This window comes from Schistocerca cancellata, chromosome 5 (assembly GCF_023864275.1).
Source record: "Schistocerca cancellata isolate TAMUIC-IGC-003103 chromosome 5, iqSchCanc2.1, whole genome shotgun sequence".
Taxonomy (NCBI): domain Eukaryota; kingdom Metazoa; phylum Arthropoda; class Insecta; order Orthoptera; family Acrididae; genus Schistocerca; species Schistocerca cancellata.
Window position 1 is genome coordinate 837381975 of NC_064630.1, and position 18922 is coordinate 837400896.

General features: G+C 39.2%; 1 protein-coding gene across 6 annotated transcripts in view; it reads left to right on the forward strand.

Annotated features, from left to right (window-relative positions):
* Positions 1-18922, forward strand: part of LOC126187518 (neurexin-1a) — a 2258738-nt gene that overhangs the window by 2136033 nt on the left and 103783 nt on the right. For all 6 annotated transcript variants that reach the window (XM_049928650.1, XM_049928652.1, XM_049928651.1 and 3 more), the window contains exon 20: positions 13435-13606. In XM_049928650.1, coding sequence (XP_049784607.1) covers positions 13435-13606 — 172 coding nt within the window. The remainder of the gene's footprint in view (positions 1-13434; positions 13607-18922) is intronic.

An 18922-nucleotide genomic window follows, 5' to 3' on the forward strand; every position in this document is an offset into this window, starting at 1 on the left:
TAATTTGCTGGGAAGTGGCGGTGCGGTCCCCTACGGCACTGCGTAGGATCCTACGGTCTTGGCGTGCATCTGTGCGTCGCTGCGGTCCGGTCCAGGTCGACGGGCACGTGCACCTTCCGCCGACCACTGGCGACAACATCGATGTACTGTGGAGACCTCACGCCCCACGTGTTGAGCAAGTCGGCGGTACGTCCACCCGGCCTCCCGCATGCCCACTATACGCCCTCGCTCAAAGTCCGTCAACTGCACATACGGTTCACGTCCACGCTGTCGCGGCATGCTACCAGTGTTAAAGACTGCGATGGAGCTCCGTATGCCATGGCAAACTGGCTGACACTGACGGCGGCGATGCACAAATGCTGCGCAGCTAGCGCCATTCGACGGCCAACACCGCGGTCCCTGGTGTGTCCGCTGTGCCGTGCGTGTGATCATTGCTTGTACAGCCCTCTCGCAGTGTCCGGAGCAAGTATGGTGGGTCTGACACACCGGTGTCAATGTGTTCTTTTTTCCATTTCCAGGAGTGTAGATTGTGAACTGAAATCGAAAGTAGCGAAGTTTCAGAAATCTGTTCACTTCTACTGTACTTGTAAGATCACCAATGAACTAAATCGTACTGAACTGAGAAGATGCAGCACGAGTCCACAAGGCTGAACAGAGGTAGAGCAGAACAATAGCTTTCATGCATGGCTAAGTGTGACTGGTTATAATGTTGTGAAGTTAACAAGAAAAATTTTGTATACTGCTCAATGAGCAATGAGCGATGAGAGCAAGACATTAATTTTTACTGGAGCTAAAATCTAGAAAAATAAGATAATGAAATTACTATGAATAGGCACATTCACACATGGTCAGTGTCACCCGTCTCGAATCTTCCAGAACACTACCAAGTGAATTCTTTTGGAATCCATGCATCCCATTTCTCCAGAAGTGCTCAGAGAGCTCCCTGTTGTGTCATGCCAACCTGTACAAGAGCTTCACCCAAAGCAAACAGGAATCTCTTTCCTATACGGTATGTGCTTTACAGGGTTGGCTATTCTGCCACAGTAGCAGACTATTTTTACTCCTGCAGATCTAGATATGGAAATTTATCTTGTATGTCCTCATTCGTGTTTTTCATTCATCAGGTAAGAGGAGGTTAAGGATGTACACTCCTGGAAATGGAAAAAAGAACACATTGACACCGGTGTGTCAGACCCACCATACTTGCTCCGGACACTGCGAGAGGGCTGTACAAGCAATGATCACACGCACGGCACAGCGGACACACCAGGAACCGCGGTGTTGGCCGTCGAATGGCGCTAGCTGCGCAGCATTTGTGCACCGCCGCCGTCAGTGTCAGCCAGTTTGCCGTGGCATACGGAGCTCCATCGCAGTCTTTAACACTGGTAACATGCCGCGACAGCGTGGACGTGAACCGTATGTGCAGTTGACGGACTTTGAGTGAGGGCGTATAGTGGGCATGCGGGAGGCCGGGTGGACGTACCGCCGAATTGCTCAACACGTGGGGCGTGAGGTCTCCACAGTACATCGATGTTGTCGCCAGTGGTCGGCGGAAGGTGCACGTGCCCGTCGACCTGGGACCGGACCGCAGCGATGCACGGATGCACGCCAAGACCGTAGGATCCTACGCAGTGCCGTAGGGGACCGCACCGCCACTTCCCAGCAAATTAGGGACACTGTTGCTCCTGGGGTATCGGCGAGGACCATTCGCAACCGTCTCCATGAAGCTGGGCTACGGTCCCGCACACCGTTAGGCCGTCTTCCGCTCACGCCCCAACATCGTGCAGCCCGCCTCCAGTGGTGTCGCGACAGGCGTGAATGGAGGGACGAATGGAGACGTGTCGTCTTCAGCGATGAGAGTCGCTTCTGCCTTGGTGCCAATGATGGTCGTATGCGTGTTTGGCGCCGTGCAGGTGAGCGCCACAATCAGGACTGCATACGACCGAGGCACACAGGGCCAACACCCGGCATCATGGTGTGGGGAGCGATCTCGTACACTGGACTTACACCACTGGTGATCGTCGAGGGGACACTGAATAGTGTACGGTACATCCAAACCGTCATCGAACCCATCGTTCTACCATTCCTAGACCGGCAAGGGAACTTGCTGTTCCAACAGGACAATGCACGTCCGCATGTATCCCGTGCCACCCAACGTGCTCTAGAAGGTGTAAGTCAACTACCCTGGCCAGCAAGATCTCCGGATCTGTCCCCCATTGAGCATGTTTGGGACTGGATGAAGCGTCGTCTCACGCGGTCTGCACGTCCAGCACGAACGCTGGTCCAACTGAGGCGCCTGGTGGAAATAGCATGGCAAGCCGTTCCACAGGACTACATCCAGCATCTCTACGATCGTCTCCATGGGAGAATAGCAGCCTGCATTGCTGCGAAAGGTGGATATACACTGTACTAGTGCCGACATTGTGCATGCTCTGTTTCCTGTGTCTATGTGCCTGTGGTTCTGTCAGTGTGATCATGTGATGTATCTGACCCCAGGAATGTGTCAATAAAGTTTCCCCTTCCAGGGACAATGAATTCACGGTGTTCTTATTTCAATTTCCAGGAGTGTACATACTAACATATTGAATATGCATGCGAGGCTCCAATAATTACCAAAAATCTTAGTAAGTGAAATAAAGATAACACTCAGATGCTCAGTCTTTTTTTTATGTAGTTTACAGTTTGCACCCAGAATTGAGGTACTAGACATGGGTACATTAAGTTAAATGTTAATCAAAAATGATGAAGAGGCTCATGTAGAGACCCTTCAATTGTTCTTACCCATCTAGCCCCATCCCTGTTCCCATTCCAGCACTACACACCCTGTATTCCACCAATCCACAGTCTTTTTACTTCTCTCCTTCCACCCGCCCACCCTCCTGCCCTCAATCCGCACCCTCTGAAGTCTAACCTCCTGATTCCATCTAGCTGCCCTTCTCTCTCCACCTCTTCCCTGTATTCACCCCTCAGCAGCAAATTACCATTCCCTGCCCTTATCCCTCCCCACCCCAGCTCCCTCCTTACCCCCACTGACCAGTTGCTTCTCCCATTATGTTCTGTTGCTTGCAGACTAACCTCAGTAACCAGAGGCTGTTGCCGTGTGTGTGTGTGTGTGTGTGTGTGTGTGTTTCCTACGAAGGCCTTGTTGGCCAAAAGCTCATTGGATCAACATCTACTGAATCCAGATTGACAGTGGCTTAGGAGCTGCCTGTCTCTTACACCAGACCAGGTGACATGACCATTTGCTCCAATGTCTTCCTACAAAGTTCATTAACGTGACATCCCAGTAACTAATGGGACATGTTTGGTCCTTTTCTGGTTTGGGGAGATGTTTCAAAATTGCCTCTCTCCATGAGTTGGGAAATGTCCTGCTTGCTATATCAAATGGAAACATTCAAGAAGGATTTCCTTTGATGCTATTTGCAAGTGTCACAGCATGCTATACTGGATTTGATCATGACCAGGTGCAGTATTACAAGCTTCAGAAGTGCCGAATCCAGCTCCCACATCGAGAAAGGGAAGTTGTGACACACAGAATTGTTGGATTTGAAGTCCAGCACACCGCTTTCCATGTTCCACCGTAGTGGTGGGATACTGGATCCTGGCTGGCGGTGACAGTAGTTGTTGCAAACTGCTCTGCCATTGTCTTAGTGTTGCTTCCTGGCAGTGTTTGGACACTCACCTGCTTCAGCACCACTACTGTTAGTAAAGACTGCATTTACCAGAAATCCTCCTGTTGGCTTGTCATACTTTTGTGAAACAAGTGGATGATTGCTGCAGTCCAGGAATGCATGCCATGGCCTATTCTTGGTCTCCTAGATTATGTGTTGAGCTTTGGCTCGCACAACTAGAAAGGCTGCGAGGTTGTCTAGTGTTGGGTGGCAGTTAAATGACTGCAGAGCTGCATCCCTGACCCAGATTGCTGAGCGGCCTGAATCACTCCTCAAAAGTGCTGGCTGCCTCCAAAGATGACCTGACAACTTCAGAATGGATAAGTCGGTGGCATGATAGATCACAGATTTGATACAGTCCACCCATTCCTGAATGCTACCTCAATACTCAAATGTAGCCAGCTGCCTGAGCAGCATCCAGTTACGTCTGCTGATCATTCATTTTGGCAGCTTCCTTTCAAGTGTTGCTCTATCTGGTGGGATGTGGTCACTGGAATGAAGGATTGCATGTCTTGTAGAGCAGGAAGAGAGATGACAGTCCAGTAGCAACACATAAGTGGGAGGGATTCCTGTCTTCTGATATGATATGTGGTGAATTCACTGGTGTTCCACTGTAGGACTGGAGCCATATTATCAGTAAGGCTTTTCTTTCACCCTGTCTCTCCACTGGGGCTAAATGGTTGCCCCCAGCAGACTTTGTATTTCATTGGCTCTGAAGCAGAACCATTAGATCCACCAGATGGAATAACGTTCTCATGGTACGATGGTTCAAGAGTTATGGTTCGACCTACCCCAAGATACAACTAAATCAGACAGTGGAGAAAGGAATTATGTCACTTTTCTTACTTTTCAGGAGAGACAAGAAACTGTCTTATTGTTAAACTATTTGACAGATTGAATTGAAATTTTTGGCATTTGTTTTACATTAATCATACATACTGTCAATGAAAATGATTTTCATGTATTCTGAAAAGCATCTTTTCAACAAAAAAAATTGAAAATTTACAACATAGTTTCTTTCTCCAGTCAACAAGCAAATTTAGCACTTTGGTGAGTATAACACATTCAAAATTATACATTTCTAGTCTAAAACTCAAATTTATTGATTAACTAATGGAAAATTTTCTTCAACTGAACCTGAAATCAACTACTTCATAGATTTCGAAGTTCTGGATAGTTCAAAATTTATCATAGTGAGTTATCATTTGTAGTTGTCCAATATCTTCTCATAAAAAATCTCAGCATTTTCTCCATGGATGTACTTAATAGGTTCTAAATATCTTAAATTTTCTTTTTATTGATTGTAACCTTTTTCCCATCATGTAGTCCTTGCAACCCAATGAAGCAAGTTTAATTTTTGCCACATTAAAGGGGTGATTGATAAAGCTGCGTGTAAAAGGGTAGGCAGTCACGACTCCCAGTTTTGTTGCTTCATAATGAAATTCTTTGAGCATTGCCGCAGAAAAAAATTGTTTTTCTTGACGAAGCATCTTGAGATATGCCATTTCCCTAGATTGTACATTTTTTTTGTTGGTGAGGCCACCCTGTATCAAAGTCCATTATGTCTTCACTTTCCACCATAACGACTGTAACTTCAGAAATACTGTTTGCTGTTATTTACACATGCTCTTTAGAGGTGTAAACTTGGTCACATTTCTGTATTTGTCTCTTTAGTGTTTGAAACACATGGTCATAAGGGAGAAACGAGTGACCTCTTTCAGGAAATCTGTGAGTGATTTTTTTTTAAATTTTCTGTCAATGCAATACTTGAGTAAGGGCTACAGCATTATTTATATTTTGGCCAGGTGCTCCATCTGAGAACATGTGTACTTCTGTAACATACTTTGATACATAGTTTTCAATGTAGTGGTACAGTAATGAACACACCTCAGTCTCTTTTTCACTTCACCTTCATATACAAGTGCACTGCGGAATGCCTGGACTTAACATCATAAATACAGAAACAGTTAACCCACAGCTGATGTCAATAGAATATTTCCTGCACAGGGATGTTTGGCAGAGGCAAGTTTTGCATTAAGTTAGTCCAACAATGTCATCCCTGCCCTTACATTCTTGCTGAGTTGTTTTCATGAATTAATAAAATGTTCTGCTAATGAATATCCAACTCAAGTTGTGCAGCTGTCTTATTACTGTCAGAGATATGTGGACTTTTTAACTTAGCCTGAAGTTCCTCACATTTGCCACATACATCAATTTGGAGATTCACATTTGGTTCTTTGTAAGGAACATTTTGTGCATGGTTTTCAGATCCAATGGTGTGTCTAGGTATTTCATTTCCTTCCCAGGATAGTGATGTGGGTATCTATCAAATTTATTACATTTTCCAAAAATTTGGTTCACATGTTCCACGTAAGCCCTTTGGAATTTGGCCTTTAACTGGTAAATTCCAAATACAAAAAGACGTTTCTGTGATACAGCATGAAGACTGAGAAAAGCACATTTGCAGATGCGGACTCTTCCACCACAGACAATGGCATGGTAAACACGTGAATGCCTTTTCTTGATGCTACTGATATCTTTTCTTGGCCAACAATTCGCAATGTCACTTGCCACAATTTACCTTTGTAGATAAATATCCTGATTTTTTTCCATGTTTAAAAAGTTTGAAAGTATCTTGATGTGATCACCCTCACTGATATGTTGGAAACATTCCATTCAGCATGTGGAATTTATTAAGTAATCACAAAGCATGTAGCACATGCTGTGGAATTCATGTTATACTGAACTTGTTGAATTGGTAAATGTCAGTACTGATACCTTATCTGCAATCAGCACTGATAGGTTTTGCAGGAACTGCTTTCCCACTGCAGTCATTATATGGCAACCTGTGAACTCTAGTCTCCTAGATTCTCTTCCTCTTGTGCTCACTTTCATTTCGCTTTTGTTTGGGAGACATTTCAAATGATGATATTCAATAACTTACAACAATCAACAATAACCATGACACATCAGGACATTGGACCCAAATTAGTGTTTCATTACGCACTCTATGCCTGTGTGCTACAAGCAATCACCATCTACTTTGAAGGTGGTGTAGTACAAGCTCACAGACATAGTCTCCTGGCAGCATGCAACGTGCAGCGGAGAAAGGAACTAAGTAAATGACTAGATTCCTTTCTCCTCAGGACATAACAAGTCAACCTCATGTTATTGCCACAGGAAGAAGTCAAACATAGTTCATTTCATGACACTAAGGTGTGTCATGGTCTGTTTAATACATTTATGTAAAAAAAGTGAAAATTGTCAAAAAGTAACCTAATTCCTTTCTCCATTGACTGATCCAATTTTGTTCCTCATTACTGATTCAGAGTACCTACGACATACTACTTTCCTGAAGTTCATGCTAGTAGCATTGCATACATCATAATCATGAATGCCATGCTATTTAATTTATTTGTGAGATACTGTTTATGGGAGGCCCATGAAAAACATTTACCCATTTGTATTCCTAAGAATTTCACAGACCTGCAGAAGCCAGTTTTTGTGATGGATCTGACTGTCACTTACTTTTGCTGTTTTTGTTTTAAACTGCATTAAATTAGATTTATCATGTTTAATTTTAACCCATTTAGTCTAAACTAGTTATCTAGTTTTCCTAAGGTATTTATGACAGTTTGAGGAATTTGGTCAGTACATTCGTAGCTTCAGTGATTACAGATGTGTTATCTCCAAATAAAACTGAGTTGTAGCCATTATTAAGCAGATGATCTGTTATATGAAACGGAACCTAACACTGAACCTTGAAGTACTCATTGTGAATTTTTCTGTCAATGCAAGTCACATCCTTACTACGGTATTATTTTAATTCTCTGATGTTATAAACTCTATGTCTTTTGTTGGTTATGTAGGACCTAAACCATTCTGGTACAGTGCCCCTAATTCCATATTTTTCCAGTTTAGAGAGTAGCAATGGTTCACACTATCAAAGGCCTTTGACAGGTCACAAAAAATTCCTGTGGAATACAGAAAGTTGTCTAGATAGGAGCTAATTTTGTTTGCAGATTGGTTGACAGCAGATACGTTGCTTTGGTGTTTTTGAAACCCAATTTTTGAAACTGTATTAATTTTTTGTACAAAATTGTGAATGTTTATAATGATATTTTTTCACAAATATTTGGAAGTGAAGAAGAAGAAGAAAGTTTGCAGAAATAGTTTCTCATATGTTCTTTCATGCCTTTTCTGAATTGTGGTACTTAAGAGTAACTTGGAAACAACCTTCTTCAGAAGACTGATTAACTGTTGTGGATAGTGGCTGCACAATTATTTTAGACACTTGATTTAGACACTCGGTATTCCATCCCACCTTGCTGATGTTTTACCTTTCAGTGATAGTGTTACATTTTTTATTTCTTTTGCTGTAGTTTTCCCAAATTTATTGAAAGGGTAATCTTCAGATTGCTCAGTGCCAAAGAAATTTAAGTTACCATGTAATTTTTGACATTAACGTTTGATTTATTTAACATTTATAAAGATTGTGAATCATTTGTGAATTATTTGTAAGGATTTATGAGGAACATAATGTAGCTCACATTTTTGTTATTGTTGCTAACTCATACTCAATTCTTATGTCATTGCTTATTAACTTACCTTTTCTGCTTCTACATGTCATAAGCATCCTGGTTTCTTTATAAAACTGTAAGTTTTCTGAGATTCACATCTTTCACACCAGCATTAAAAATTAAAACAAAACACTTTTTAGTGCCATATGTATACATCAGCAGAACTGTACTGATTTTAAATACATTTCCATGACAATGCATATTTTTGTATTCTTATTCTTGGTTCAATCCCTACAGTGTGATCCAAAGAGGGCTGCTTGACCATTTTGAAATATTTTGATTTTTTCACACGATTACCATATAATTGAGAAGTTCAAAACAGTTTAAAAAAAATTACCTTGCACCATTAGTGAATAGTGGTTATTTTTATTTGTAAATGCATGACAGTCTTTCAATTTGGAGACATTGGCATTAATTTGAATATTGCTGGACTGGGTTAAGTTATAATACTACAATTGACATGATTGCTTTTAGAAAAGTCTCCTCATTGTTAATTACCAAAAATACCCTAAAATCAAAGGTAACCAGTCAAAATTTCAGTATCCATTGTGGATGATGAGCTGTGACTGTGATTTAAATTGGTGTTTATCTGGCAATATATACAAAACTAATCACTTTTTTATAATTTTTTATTCTCTGTAAAAACATTGAATGTTTACATGCTGTGAATCACTGCAAAACCAAAGTGTAGCTAACTGCTGTGTTTATTTGTGTGCATACTTTAATAATGTATGTTATATGAAGCAGTCTGAAATGGATACCAGTAGATAGTGCACTCACCTGCACTGCATCTAGCTACACTTGGTCCACAACATAATGTTCTTGTAACATCTCCATCTGATGATGAGCCTGCAGTGGCTCAAAAACATGTTCATAGTTGAATAAATCATAAAAAAGTGACTGGCTGCATATTTATTACCAGATAAATGCCAACCAGTCAAAATGACCTCAAAAGTTTGGTGTTGAAAATTTAGAAAATCTCCTTCTTAGACCCAAAAATAACAACTGGAGTCTGATTTATCAGTGCGTATTTTTTCTCAACTAGATACCATAAACTGCCTGACTTATACAGAGCAAGAGCACTGCAAGAGTTTCCTTAATTTTTATTTAAGTTTTGGGGCAGGACTGAATGCAAAAATTTGATTTTTGCACATTTTGAACACCTATCTGACAGAAAAGTACTGTAAAAATTTGAACTTGATATTTGACTGTGAACAAAATATGAATTTTTGAAAATAAGGAAATAATTCACATTATGCTACAATTGATCCTATGGATGTTGCCTATTTACATGGTTTGCTGTTTGATTGTAGTAAAATTTAGTTGTAACCTATATTTAGTTTATACTGTCACCTTATATATATTTAATATTATTTATTTTAATAATAAAATGTTAAGCAATAGAAGCTTTTGCTTTAGTGCTGGGTTTAAAAAATTGCCCATTTTCATAGGTTTATTCTCGATTAAGTAGCAAATTATTACAAGTTCAAAATCATAAAAGTAAAATAATAAACACGTGAAATTTCTCTATTGTTGGGAAGGCTACAGTTTTGTGCATGTGTTTAGTCCTCAAGACAATTGTGTACATGAGCTTAGTGGACAGAGTAACAAGCCTGCACAGGAGCCCAGCAGTCAGTGACAAGAGAACTATATACACCTCTACAGTTGTTGGGTGTGGCATTATTGTAGTCAGTCTGTTAAGAAACCTCTGTTTGAATGGATGTACCTACTTTATTGAGAGAGTAGAATATTTTATGTGCTTTTGTAATGGGTGGTGATTTTTAATTAACTATAAGGAAATTTGAAAGACTAGTTGAAATAGAACAAAATGGATGAATAGTGCCCTAACGGACAGATAGTAAGTGAAGTGTGTCATAAAACAGTTTATGGTTCAGTTTCAGAAAATGTTAATGACTTTGATGAAGAAAGACAAACTTTGTTTAGTTGTGATTAAGTTCTTCTGTATCATCAGTTTGTGAGTATCATGAGAAAAAAATATATTTTTAAGTACAATCACATTTTTTGAAAAATAAACTGCTCTGATCCACTCAAAGTTCATAAAAAGCCACTTATTAAAAGTTTGAGGGAAATAAAACTTGAACATTTTTCCTGTTAAGTGTGAGTAAAACAGCTTCCTGAGTGAAACTTAATGTGATTCCTGGAAATTTCCTGTGCCCAAATTGTCACTCAAAAATATTCATCATGAATCTAGAAACTGAATCATATAACCTTGTTAATGACATTTTTATTCCTAATGAGTAAGCTATTAGCAAATTGGATTTTGCTTGTTCTAATGTAGAGGTATCTCATGCTTTGAAAATAAGAAAATTGAGTAGTAGAAGTTCAAAATTAGCTACTGAAAGCAAGGTACAATGAATTTTAGACAAAATTAAAAAAAATTAGAATCATGTTTTAATAATGCACATATCAACAGTATTTCTAAAAAAGAAAAAAAACCTTCCTCCAAAATCATCTGCCATTGAATATTTGAGCTTAATCAAGAAATTGAAAATCAAATGTTCAGTGACACCTAAAGAGGAAAAAGTTAAAATTTTAAGTTTTCTCTCACTGTCAAGAGAAAAAATAGTTCATGATTTCATTTCTGATCATTTGGTCATCAGAGTAACCCAAAAATTAGTGAAAGAGCAAGGCATTCTACCAGTTTTAGGATAGAAGAAAGGAGTAAATATAAGTGAAGAAACAACTGAAAACATCCAGGAGTTTTTTGAAGAAGATGAAACTAGTAGAATGTTCTCAGGTAACAAAGATAGCAAAAGAGTGTTGTAAATGGAGTTAAAGTAACAAGGCAGAAATGACTAGTACTTTATGTAGTTTTCCAAAAGGCTCATCCTGAATGCAAAATTCAAAGGTCAAAATTTTGTGATCTTCACTCTAAATGATGTATTTTGGATGGCTCCTCATGAACACACTCTGTATATGTTTGTTTATATCATCAGAATGTCAAACTGACAACTGTGGGTGCAGAACTCAATGATTTTAACTACAAAGAGTTACTAGAGTTAATGGTCTGTGACACTAGCAATTATGACTGCATAATGCCCTGGTAAAGAAACCACTCTTGAATTATTTAATGAAATCTGAGAAGGAAATGCCTGACAGTGTTGGCTTCAAACAGTGGGTCACAACTGACAGGACTGAAATGATAAGCATTTAAATCTCAGGAAGAGTACTTTGAATCTTTAATTGATATCTTAGAAAATCTCAAAAGTCACCACTATTTTCATAAAATCCAAAGCAAGTTTTTGAAGGACAAAAAACTACAAGTTTATGAAACACAATACACAGTCCTAGCTAATTTGCACAAAACTTTACATTTGGGTTTCGGGATGAAATGCAAGGGTACCACTGGGTCAATGACTAGGCAATACTGCAACCATTTCTTCTGTACTTCAAAAATAAGAAAGATGAAATCTGCAGTTCTTCAATTTGCATTCTAAGTTACTACTAGGAGCACAACACTTCAGTTGTCCATATATTTCAAAAGTATGTAACAAACTACATAAAAGAAAAGTTGCCCAAGGTTGAAAAGCTCACATACTTTTTGAATGGAAGTGGTACTCAAAACAAGAACAAAAAGAATTTTTCAAATCTTTGCAAAAACAAAGTAGATTTTGGGTTGGAGGCGAAATGGCTGTTTTTGGCTTCTTGCCATGGTAAGAATGCATGTGATGGAACAGGAAGTACAACAAAACATCTAGTGAGTTACCATAAATCAGCCTACAAAGTACATCTCTGTCATTCAGTGGAATGACATAGTGGCATGTGTGTATGATAGACAGTGGTGGGTTGCAAAGGCTAAAAAGAATAATTTTGGAAAACAATGATGTTTTTGTGCATTTTTACCAACCTGCTGGCCCAAGAACTTCATTCAAGAAATCTACCGGTGACAAAGTTTGGATATGAATGAAAAACATGTTAAGGAAACTGTCAGTGCTTGAACTTGCCACAGCAACTGGGAGGTCTTAGTCTATGTCAGAAAAACTGTCTGAAGAAATAAGTATTCTTAACAACCACCACTAGGATTAGGAAGCACCACATCTCGAAAGAGTGTTAACTGAAAATATTTATTTTAAATTTGTCAAGCTAATGTAAATGTTTAGTTCAGTAATTTTTCAAGTCTTTGCCTATAATTCAGTACCTTAACTTCAATAATAATTGATTACACCCTGCCAATACAGCACATGAATTAGGCAACAGCCATAAGATCAGTTGTAGTGTAATGTGAATTATTTCCCCATTTTCAAAGGTTAATATCTTTGTTCACATTCAAATATCAGTGTTAAAATTTTACAGTTCTGTGTTATCATATAGGAGTAGAGAAAGTGCAAAAATCAAAATTCTATATTCAGTCCTACCAGAGATAACTAGCCCCAGACTTTTTGTAAAAAAATAAAGATTTTCAAATTTCAAAAACTTATAAAAAATTAAGGAAACCTATGTCAGTGTTCTTGCTCTATATAAGCTATTAGTTTATGATATCTAACTACAAAAAAATACATGCTCTGATGAATCACTCCCTGGTTGTTATTTTTGGGTCTTAAAAGTGGATTCCCTAAATTTCCAAAACCAAACTTCTGAGGTCATTTTGGCTGGTTATTTTCGAATTTCATATATTTTGGGTAATAAACAGTCTTGTAGAGGAGACTTTTCTAAAAACAATCATGTCAATTACAATGTTATAACTTAACCCTGTGCAGAGATATTCAGATTAATGCTAATGTCTCCAAAATTAAAAACTGTAGTGTGCTTACAAATAAAAATGGTCACCATTCAGTAATGGGACAAGGTAATCTTAAAAAAAAAAACTGTTTTGAATTTCTCAATTATAGGGTAATCACATATTTAAAAAAATCAAAATATTTAAAAGTGATCGAGTAACCAACTTAATTTTTATTGAATCACTTTCTTGTTGCTGATTGCTCATAAAAAAGAAATAGGCAGTATATTAAATTCATATTTCAGAGAAACTGATTCTCATTCTTGCCATTAAATAACACACTCAGCTCAACTGTCACCTATAAAACAGAAGAAAATTTTTCCTGATCCACGGTCTGTCTCCTGGGCTAGGGTCTATTCATTGAGACTTGTTATTCAGACATAAGGTCATCATCAAATAACTGTGCACCCAATCTAATGACAAACCATTTTAATATGTCTATCAGGTTGAGGGAAACATATTTATGGTCTACAACATGGGGACAAATGATCATCCCATTGGTGAAATTGGAGTGAAAGTGAATGACAATCAGTACCATGTGGTCCGATTCACAAGGTCAGGAGCTAACTCAACAATTCAAGTTGATGATTACAACATTCAGACTAACCATCCAGCCGGTAAGCATTTATTATTTGTATTATTTGATAGTTTTCACATACGGTGTTCTGCTTTGACATCATAATTGCTTAAAAGAACATTTTACAGTATATGCAACCAAATGCAATTTAAAACATGTATACATCACAGAAGTAAGTGAATTGAATTATTGTAATTACAAATCCTTATAAATTGTAAAACATAAATCACAGATCAGAAATGAAAGTACAAATCTCAGTAATGAGAGATAAAGTAACATTCTCACTGACCCAACAGGTTTTCTCAGTGCAGACTGGCCCACACATCTTCATCAGGTGCTGTGTGTGGGCTATTATGCGTACCCACGGCCTGGACCACAACCAGATTGTGAACTATTATTGGTCTCATGCTGTTCTTTATAGCTGAGTTTGATTCCCAACACTCACTATGCCCAATGATGCTCTATTGTTGTTTGGAGCTTGCACCGATATTCCATGAAATGCAAATTCTCTCAGAATTTCCAACTTGGTGTATGTGATGGCCAGCAATATTTTAATAAATTGAGTGCCTGACCACAAGCATTAATGAAATTGAAACTGATTTCCCTATTTATTACTTACTTGGATAGACTTCTTAAATACACAGTCCCAGAAACTTGGCATTTGCATCAAGATACTTATCTCATTGTATTTCATCTCACCATTACATTCAAGGCAGTGCTCAGAAACAGCTGTTTTCATAGTTGTTTTAGTTGGGTATGTTGCTGATGTTCCTTGCATCTCTCCTTGTCTATCCTAATAGCCTGCCTCATGTAAGAGATGCTTCATTCACATGGAATGCAATATACACCCAGATTTTGGAGAGCTTCATTATCCTTAATGTTATAAAGAATACTTTTTACCTTAGTTGAAAGGAGAAAAATACACTGGATGCCATGTTTCCATAAGAATCTACCAATCATCCTGGATATTGGACAAGCATAAGGTAGATAAGCAATTTGTGGCTTCTCTCCCTCGGTCTCAGTCTCAGATTCTTTGTCAAGTATTCTTTATTTTGATTACATTGTCCATTCAATTTGATGAGCCGAGTATCCAATCTATTAGAAAACTATTCATAGGTGTTGTAATTCTTTGGCAAGGCTCTTCTTGCCTGAAAGTGAGCTCTACTGACCAGAATCATTAGCATAATTTTTTTTAAATGACAGATGGAGATGGCTCAAGGTGCGAACAGGCCCGGATCTAGGGGGTGGCAATTGAAAGGGGTGCCCAATTCATATTCTTGAAGAAAAACAAACTTATTCATGAAGTACCTAGCATCCAGCACATGTTGGTCTAATAATTTGATTTTGAAACGCATCCCTGTTTATTTTTGAACATTTTTGAACACATTCTAAGTTGATTTCTAAACAAGTCATGAGTTGATTTTTGAATGAGTGTACATGATGCCTCTGCCAGAAGAATCCCCATCATATTGAGAAATAAAAAGCTTTCCCACAGACCAAAGGGAATGGGGTTATATGAGCTGAGCCAAATAAACCCGAATGGATGGATGTCAATTGCTGTTCATTTATGTGATTGATTTGGTGTGTGAATTATAAGTATTGTTATAATTATTAGTGAAGTCCATAGATTCAGACTATTGGATTAGAAATAAATCACTAATAGGAATAACAGGTAAGAAAGATCACATATTATCTTCTCAGTGTATCAAGAAAATGAAATTTTGACAGAAATTTTTTGCCAGGTTGCTGCACTACTAAGGGCCCATTGTACAGTCCCCATTTAGCAGCCGCTTATGTTCTGTTCTCAGAGTAACATGGAAAACACATTGTACGAACATGTAATAATGTCTTACTGGGGAATAAATACGGGACAACTAAACTGGTGATTCTGATAAGGTTAGTGAAGTTAACTGGAGGGCAAGAAATTACAGAGTTAATGATGACAAGATTGTTTGTTAGAATGAGTAAGGAGAAGCAACATGGACATCACACAAATTACATGGAAGAATATGACGATTCCAAATTTATATAAAAATTTTCTACTACTACTGTCTTCCGATCTCATGCTTGGGAAACTGGAGCATATGAATGAAATGTGAAACTATTTCCTAACATAGAACTTTTTGCTTGTAGTAGGTCTAATAGCCATTAGTACATTGTCAATTATATTCTGTCATGTTATTTATGTAAACAAGGTAGATAAAAATGACCACATGTGCCAAAACAGTTGCACTTATTTGGTTCGTGTTACAGTTTCTGACATATTAGGAAGGCCTGTTTTGTGTTATCTAGCAGAAAGCAACAAAATAGATGTAATCAAATTGAGAAACCACACCAGTATTCAGTACTATTCATATTAACAGCTTCTTCATTATTAGACAGCAACATTTTGATTTGTCCGATAGCAAAACATTTGACAAACTTTAATAAGGGAATAGATTCTTTTGCACAAAGGAAAGCGCACTCTGTAAAGCTGTAGCAAGACTAGACAGAAAAAAATGCTGGGATCTAAGGATTGAAGAAATGTATACTGTCTTTCTTGTCTTTTGTCTTCACTGGTTTTATGTTTCTTACATTTAACTTTGCCACACAAAAGAGAAAGTTATTAACTAACAGGCACTAGAGAGTGCAAATTTTCTGAAGATGGGGGTAGGATGTCAACCTGGCCAACTGGGAGCAGGAGAGTCATCAAAGGACATTTTAATTTTCACTGTCTTGAATATAGGTTTGATGGCTTCATTACAAAATATAAACATTTGAACTCCACAGAGCGAAATACAGTGATGTGTGATAGAAAGATGCTGTGTGAAGAGGTGTGGCAATGCATTTTATCACACTTAAGACCAAATAACATGTCTTATATTTCTCGAACATATATGTTTTATATATCAAACTCTTCAGAAAGATGTGGGCTACATAATGAATGCATTTTTGAAAAATCGATTTTTTTAAATTTTTGATGCCCTGTCTCAAATGCTCGAGGGGGAGAGCGAGTGCCACTATCAAGTTTTTGCTCTGGTTTGGAAACGTAGTAGATCCAGGGCTGGGTGCGGTGATAAGGGTCAGTGTCAGCAGATATTTTTCTGTAAACTCTAACCCAGGGATCCATCCTTTATTCTCTAAACTAACATTTCAAGAAAAGACAGGTCCTGTTTTTCAAGTACCATCTCAAATTTTTTTATTACAGTGGATCAAGCTTAATAGCTGCAGGAACTCTTGAAGCCATGTGGCCACACTACAAATGTGTCATCTATCTACCAATACAGACACATAGGTTTTAACTTGGCAGATTCTAGTGCCTTTGCAGCAAAATGTTCCACACACTGGTTTACCACAACAGGTGATAACTACCCATCGCCATGCCATCAGTTTTTTTTTACAATATTTTCCATCAAATAAGAAATAAGTAGATGTCAGAATGTTCCTAAAAAGTTCTGCAAAGCAACTGTCAAACTTTTCTGTGATATGTTCCAAGGCACCAGTAAGTGGAAATCTCATAAAGAGGGAGACCACATTGAGGCTGACCACAATATTCATACTCTGGAGCCACAGTTGATGGAGACAGTGCACAAAGACAGTGGAGTTGCAGATGTGGTGTTTTCACTACCCCACATATTTGTTGCGAATGCATTTCAGACAGGCCCTATAGTCATGGTGGCACTGCTGTTCACGTTTTATGGCCCTTAATGATGTTTTGGAGCAAGTCTGACTCATTTGGAAGACTCATCACCTTCCTCTCACTTTATCCATAAGACTGACATTTATCTGTCTGAATGCAATGTCATTCAAAAGATTGAAAATCTTTTTATTCTAGTCCACAAAGGACCATAACATTGCTCTTATCAGCTGGCAGACCTACATGTCCTTTTTCTCCCACAGACTTCTGCTCATCAGCTCTCAACCTCAGCACCAGCACCTTAGTAAATGATCGACAGATTTTGTGGGAAACCTCCCTGACTGCTGCTGGCAGGAGAGAAAAATTAAAGACAGCTTGCAAGTGCAAAAGTCTTCAAGAAGAATAATATTATTACACCATTACAAAATTACACTGAGGCATTACAAAATAAAATAAAATAAAAAAAGAATATATATTAATCGGTGGTTCACTGTTAAAAAATGTCATCACAAAATCAATGTGCAACTTGGAATTAGAAGCAACAGCTCAGCAAACATTTTAAAAAACAGAGAAACTGCGAAACAAGTTACTACAAGAGCTGATTCTGAGCTCAGTCATAAATACAAGGGAGTCTTCATACATGCTGGGACAAGTTAGATAAAAATCAATAGTGAAACAGAAATTATTATGAGACAAGAAGCAAGATCTGTTCTGGCAAGAAGTGTTTGTGTGGAACCTAGGCTCTTAATTAATGGTGTTACAAAAATTAGGTTGGTGGCTGATCAATATACACTCCTGGAAATTGAAATAAGAACACCGTGAATTCATTATCCCAGGAAGGGGAAACTTTATTGACAAATTCCTGGGGTCAGATACATCACATGATCACACTGACAGAACCACAGGCACATAGACACAGGCAACAGAGCATGCACAATGTCGGCACTAGTACAGTGTATATCCACCTTTCGCAGCAATGCAGGCTGCTATTCTCCCATGGAGACGATCGTAGAGATGCTGGATGTAGTCCTGTGGAACGGCTTGCCATGCCATTTCCACCTGGCGCCTCAGTTGGACCAGCGTTCGTGCTGGACGTGCAGACCGCGTGAGACGACGCTTCATCCAGTCCCAAACATGCTCAATGGGGGACAGATCCGGAGATCTTGCTGGCCAGGGTAGTTGAATTACACCTTCTAGAGCATGTTGGGTGGCACGGGATACATGCGGACGTGCATTGTCCTGTTGGAACAGCAAGTTCCCTTGCCGGTCTAGGAATGGTAGAACGATGGGTTCGATGACGGTTTGGATGTACCGTGCACTATTCAGTGTCCCCTCGACGATCACCAGTGGTGTACGGCCAGTGTAGGAGATCGCTCCCCACACCATGATGCCGGGTGTTGGCCCTGTGTGCCTCGGTCGTATGGAGTCCTGATTGTGGCGCTCACCTGCACGGCGCCAAACACACATACGACCATCATTGGCACCAAGGCAGAAGCGACTCTCATCGCTGAAGACGACACGTCTCCATTCGTCCCTCCATTCACGCCTGTCGCGACACCACTGGAGGCGGGCTGCACGATGTTGGGGCGTGAGCGGAAGACGGCCTAACGGTGTGCGGGACCGTAGCCCAGCTTCATGGAGACGGTTGCGAATGGTCCTCGCCGATACCCCAGGAGCAACAGTGCCCCTAATTTGCTGGGAAGTGGCGGTGCGGTCCCCTACGGCACTGCGTAGGATCCT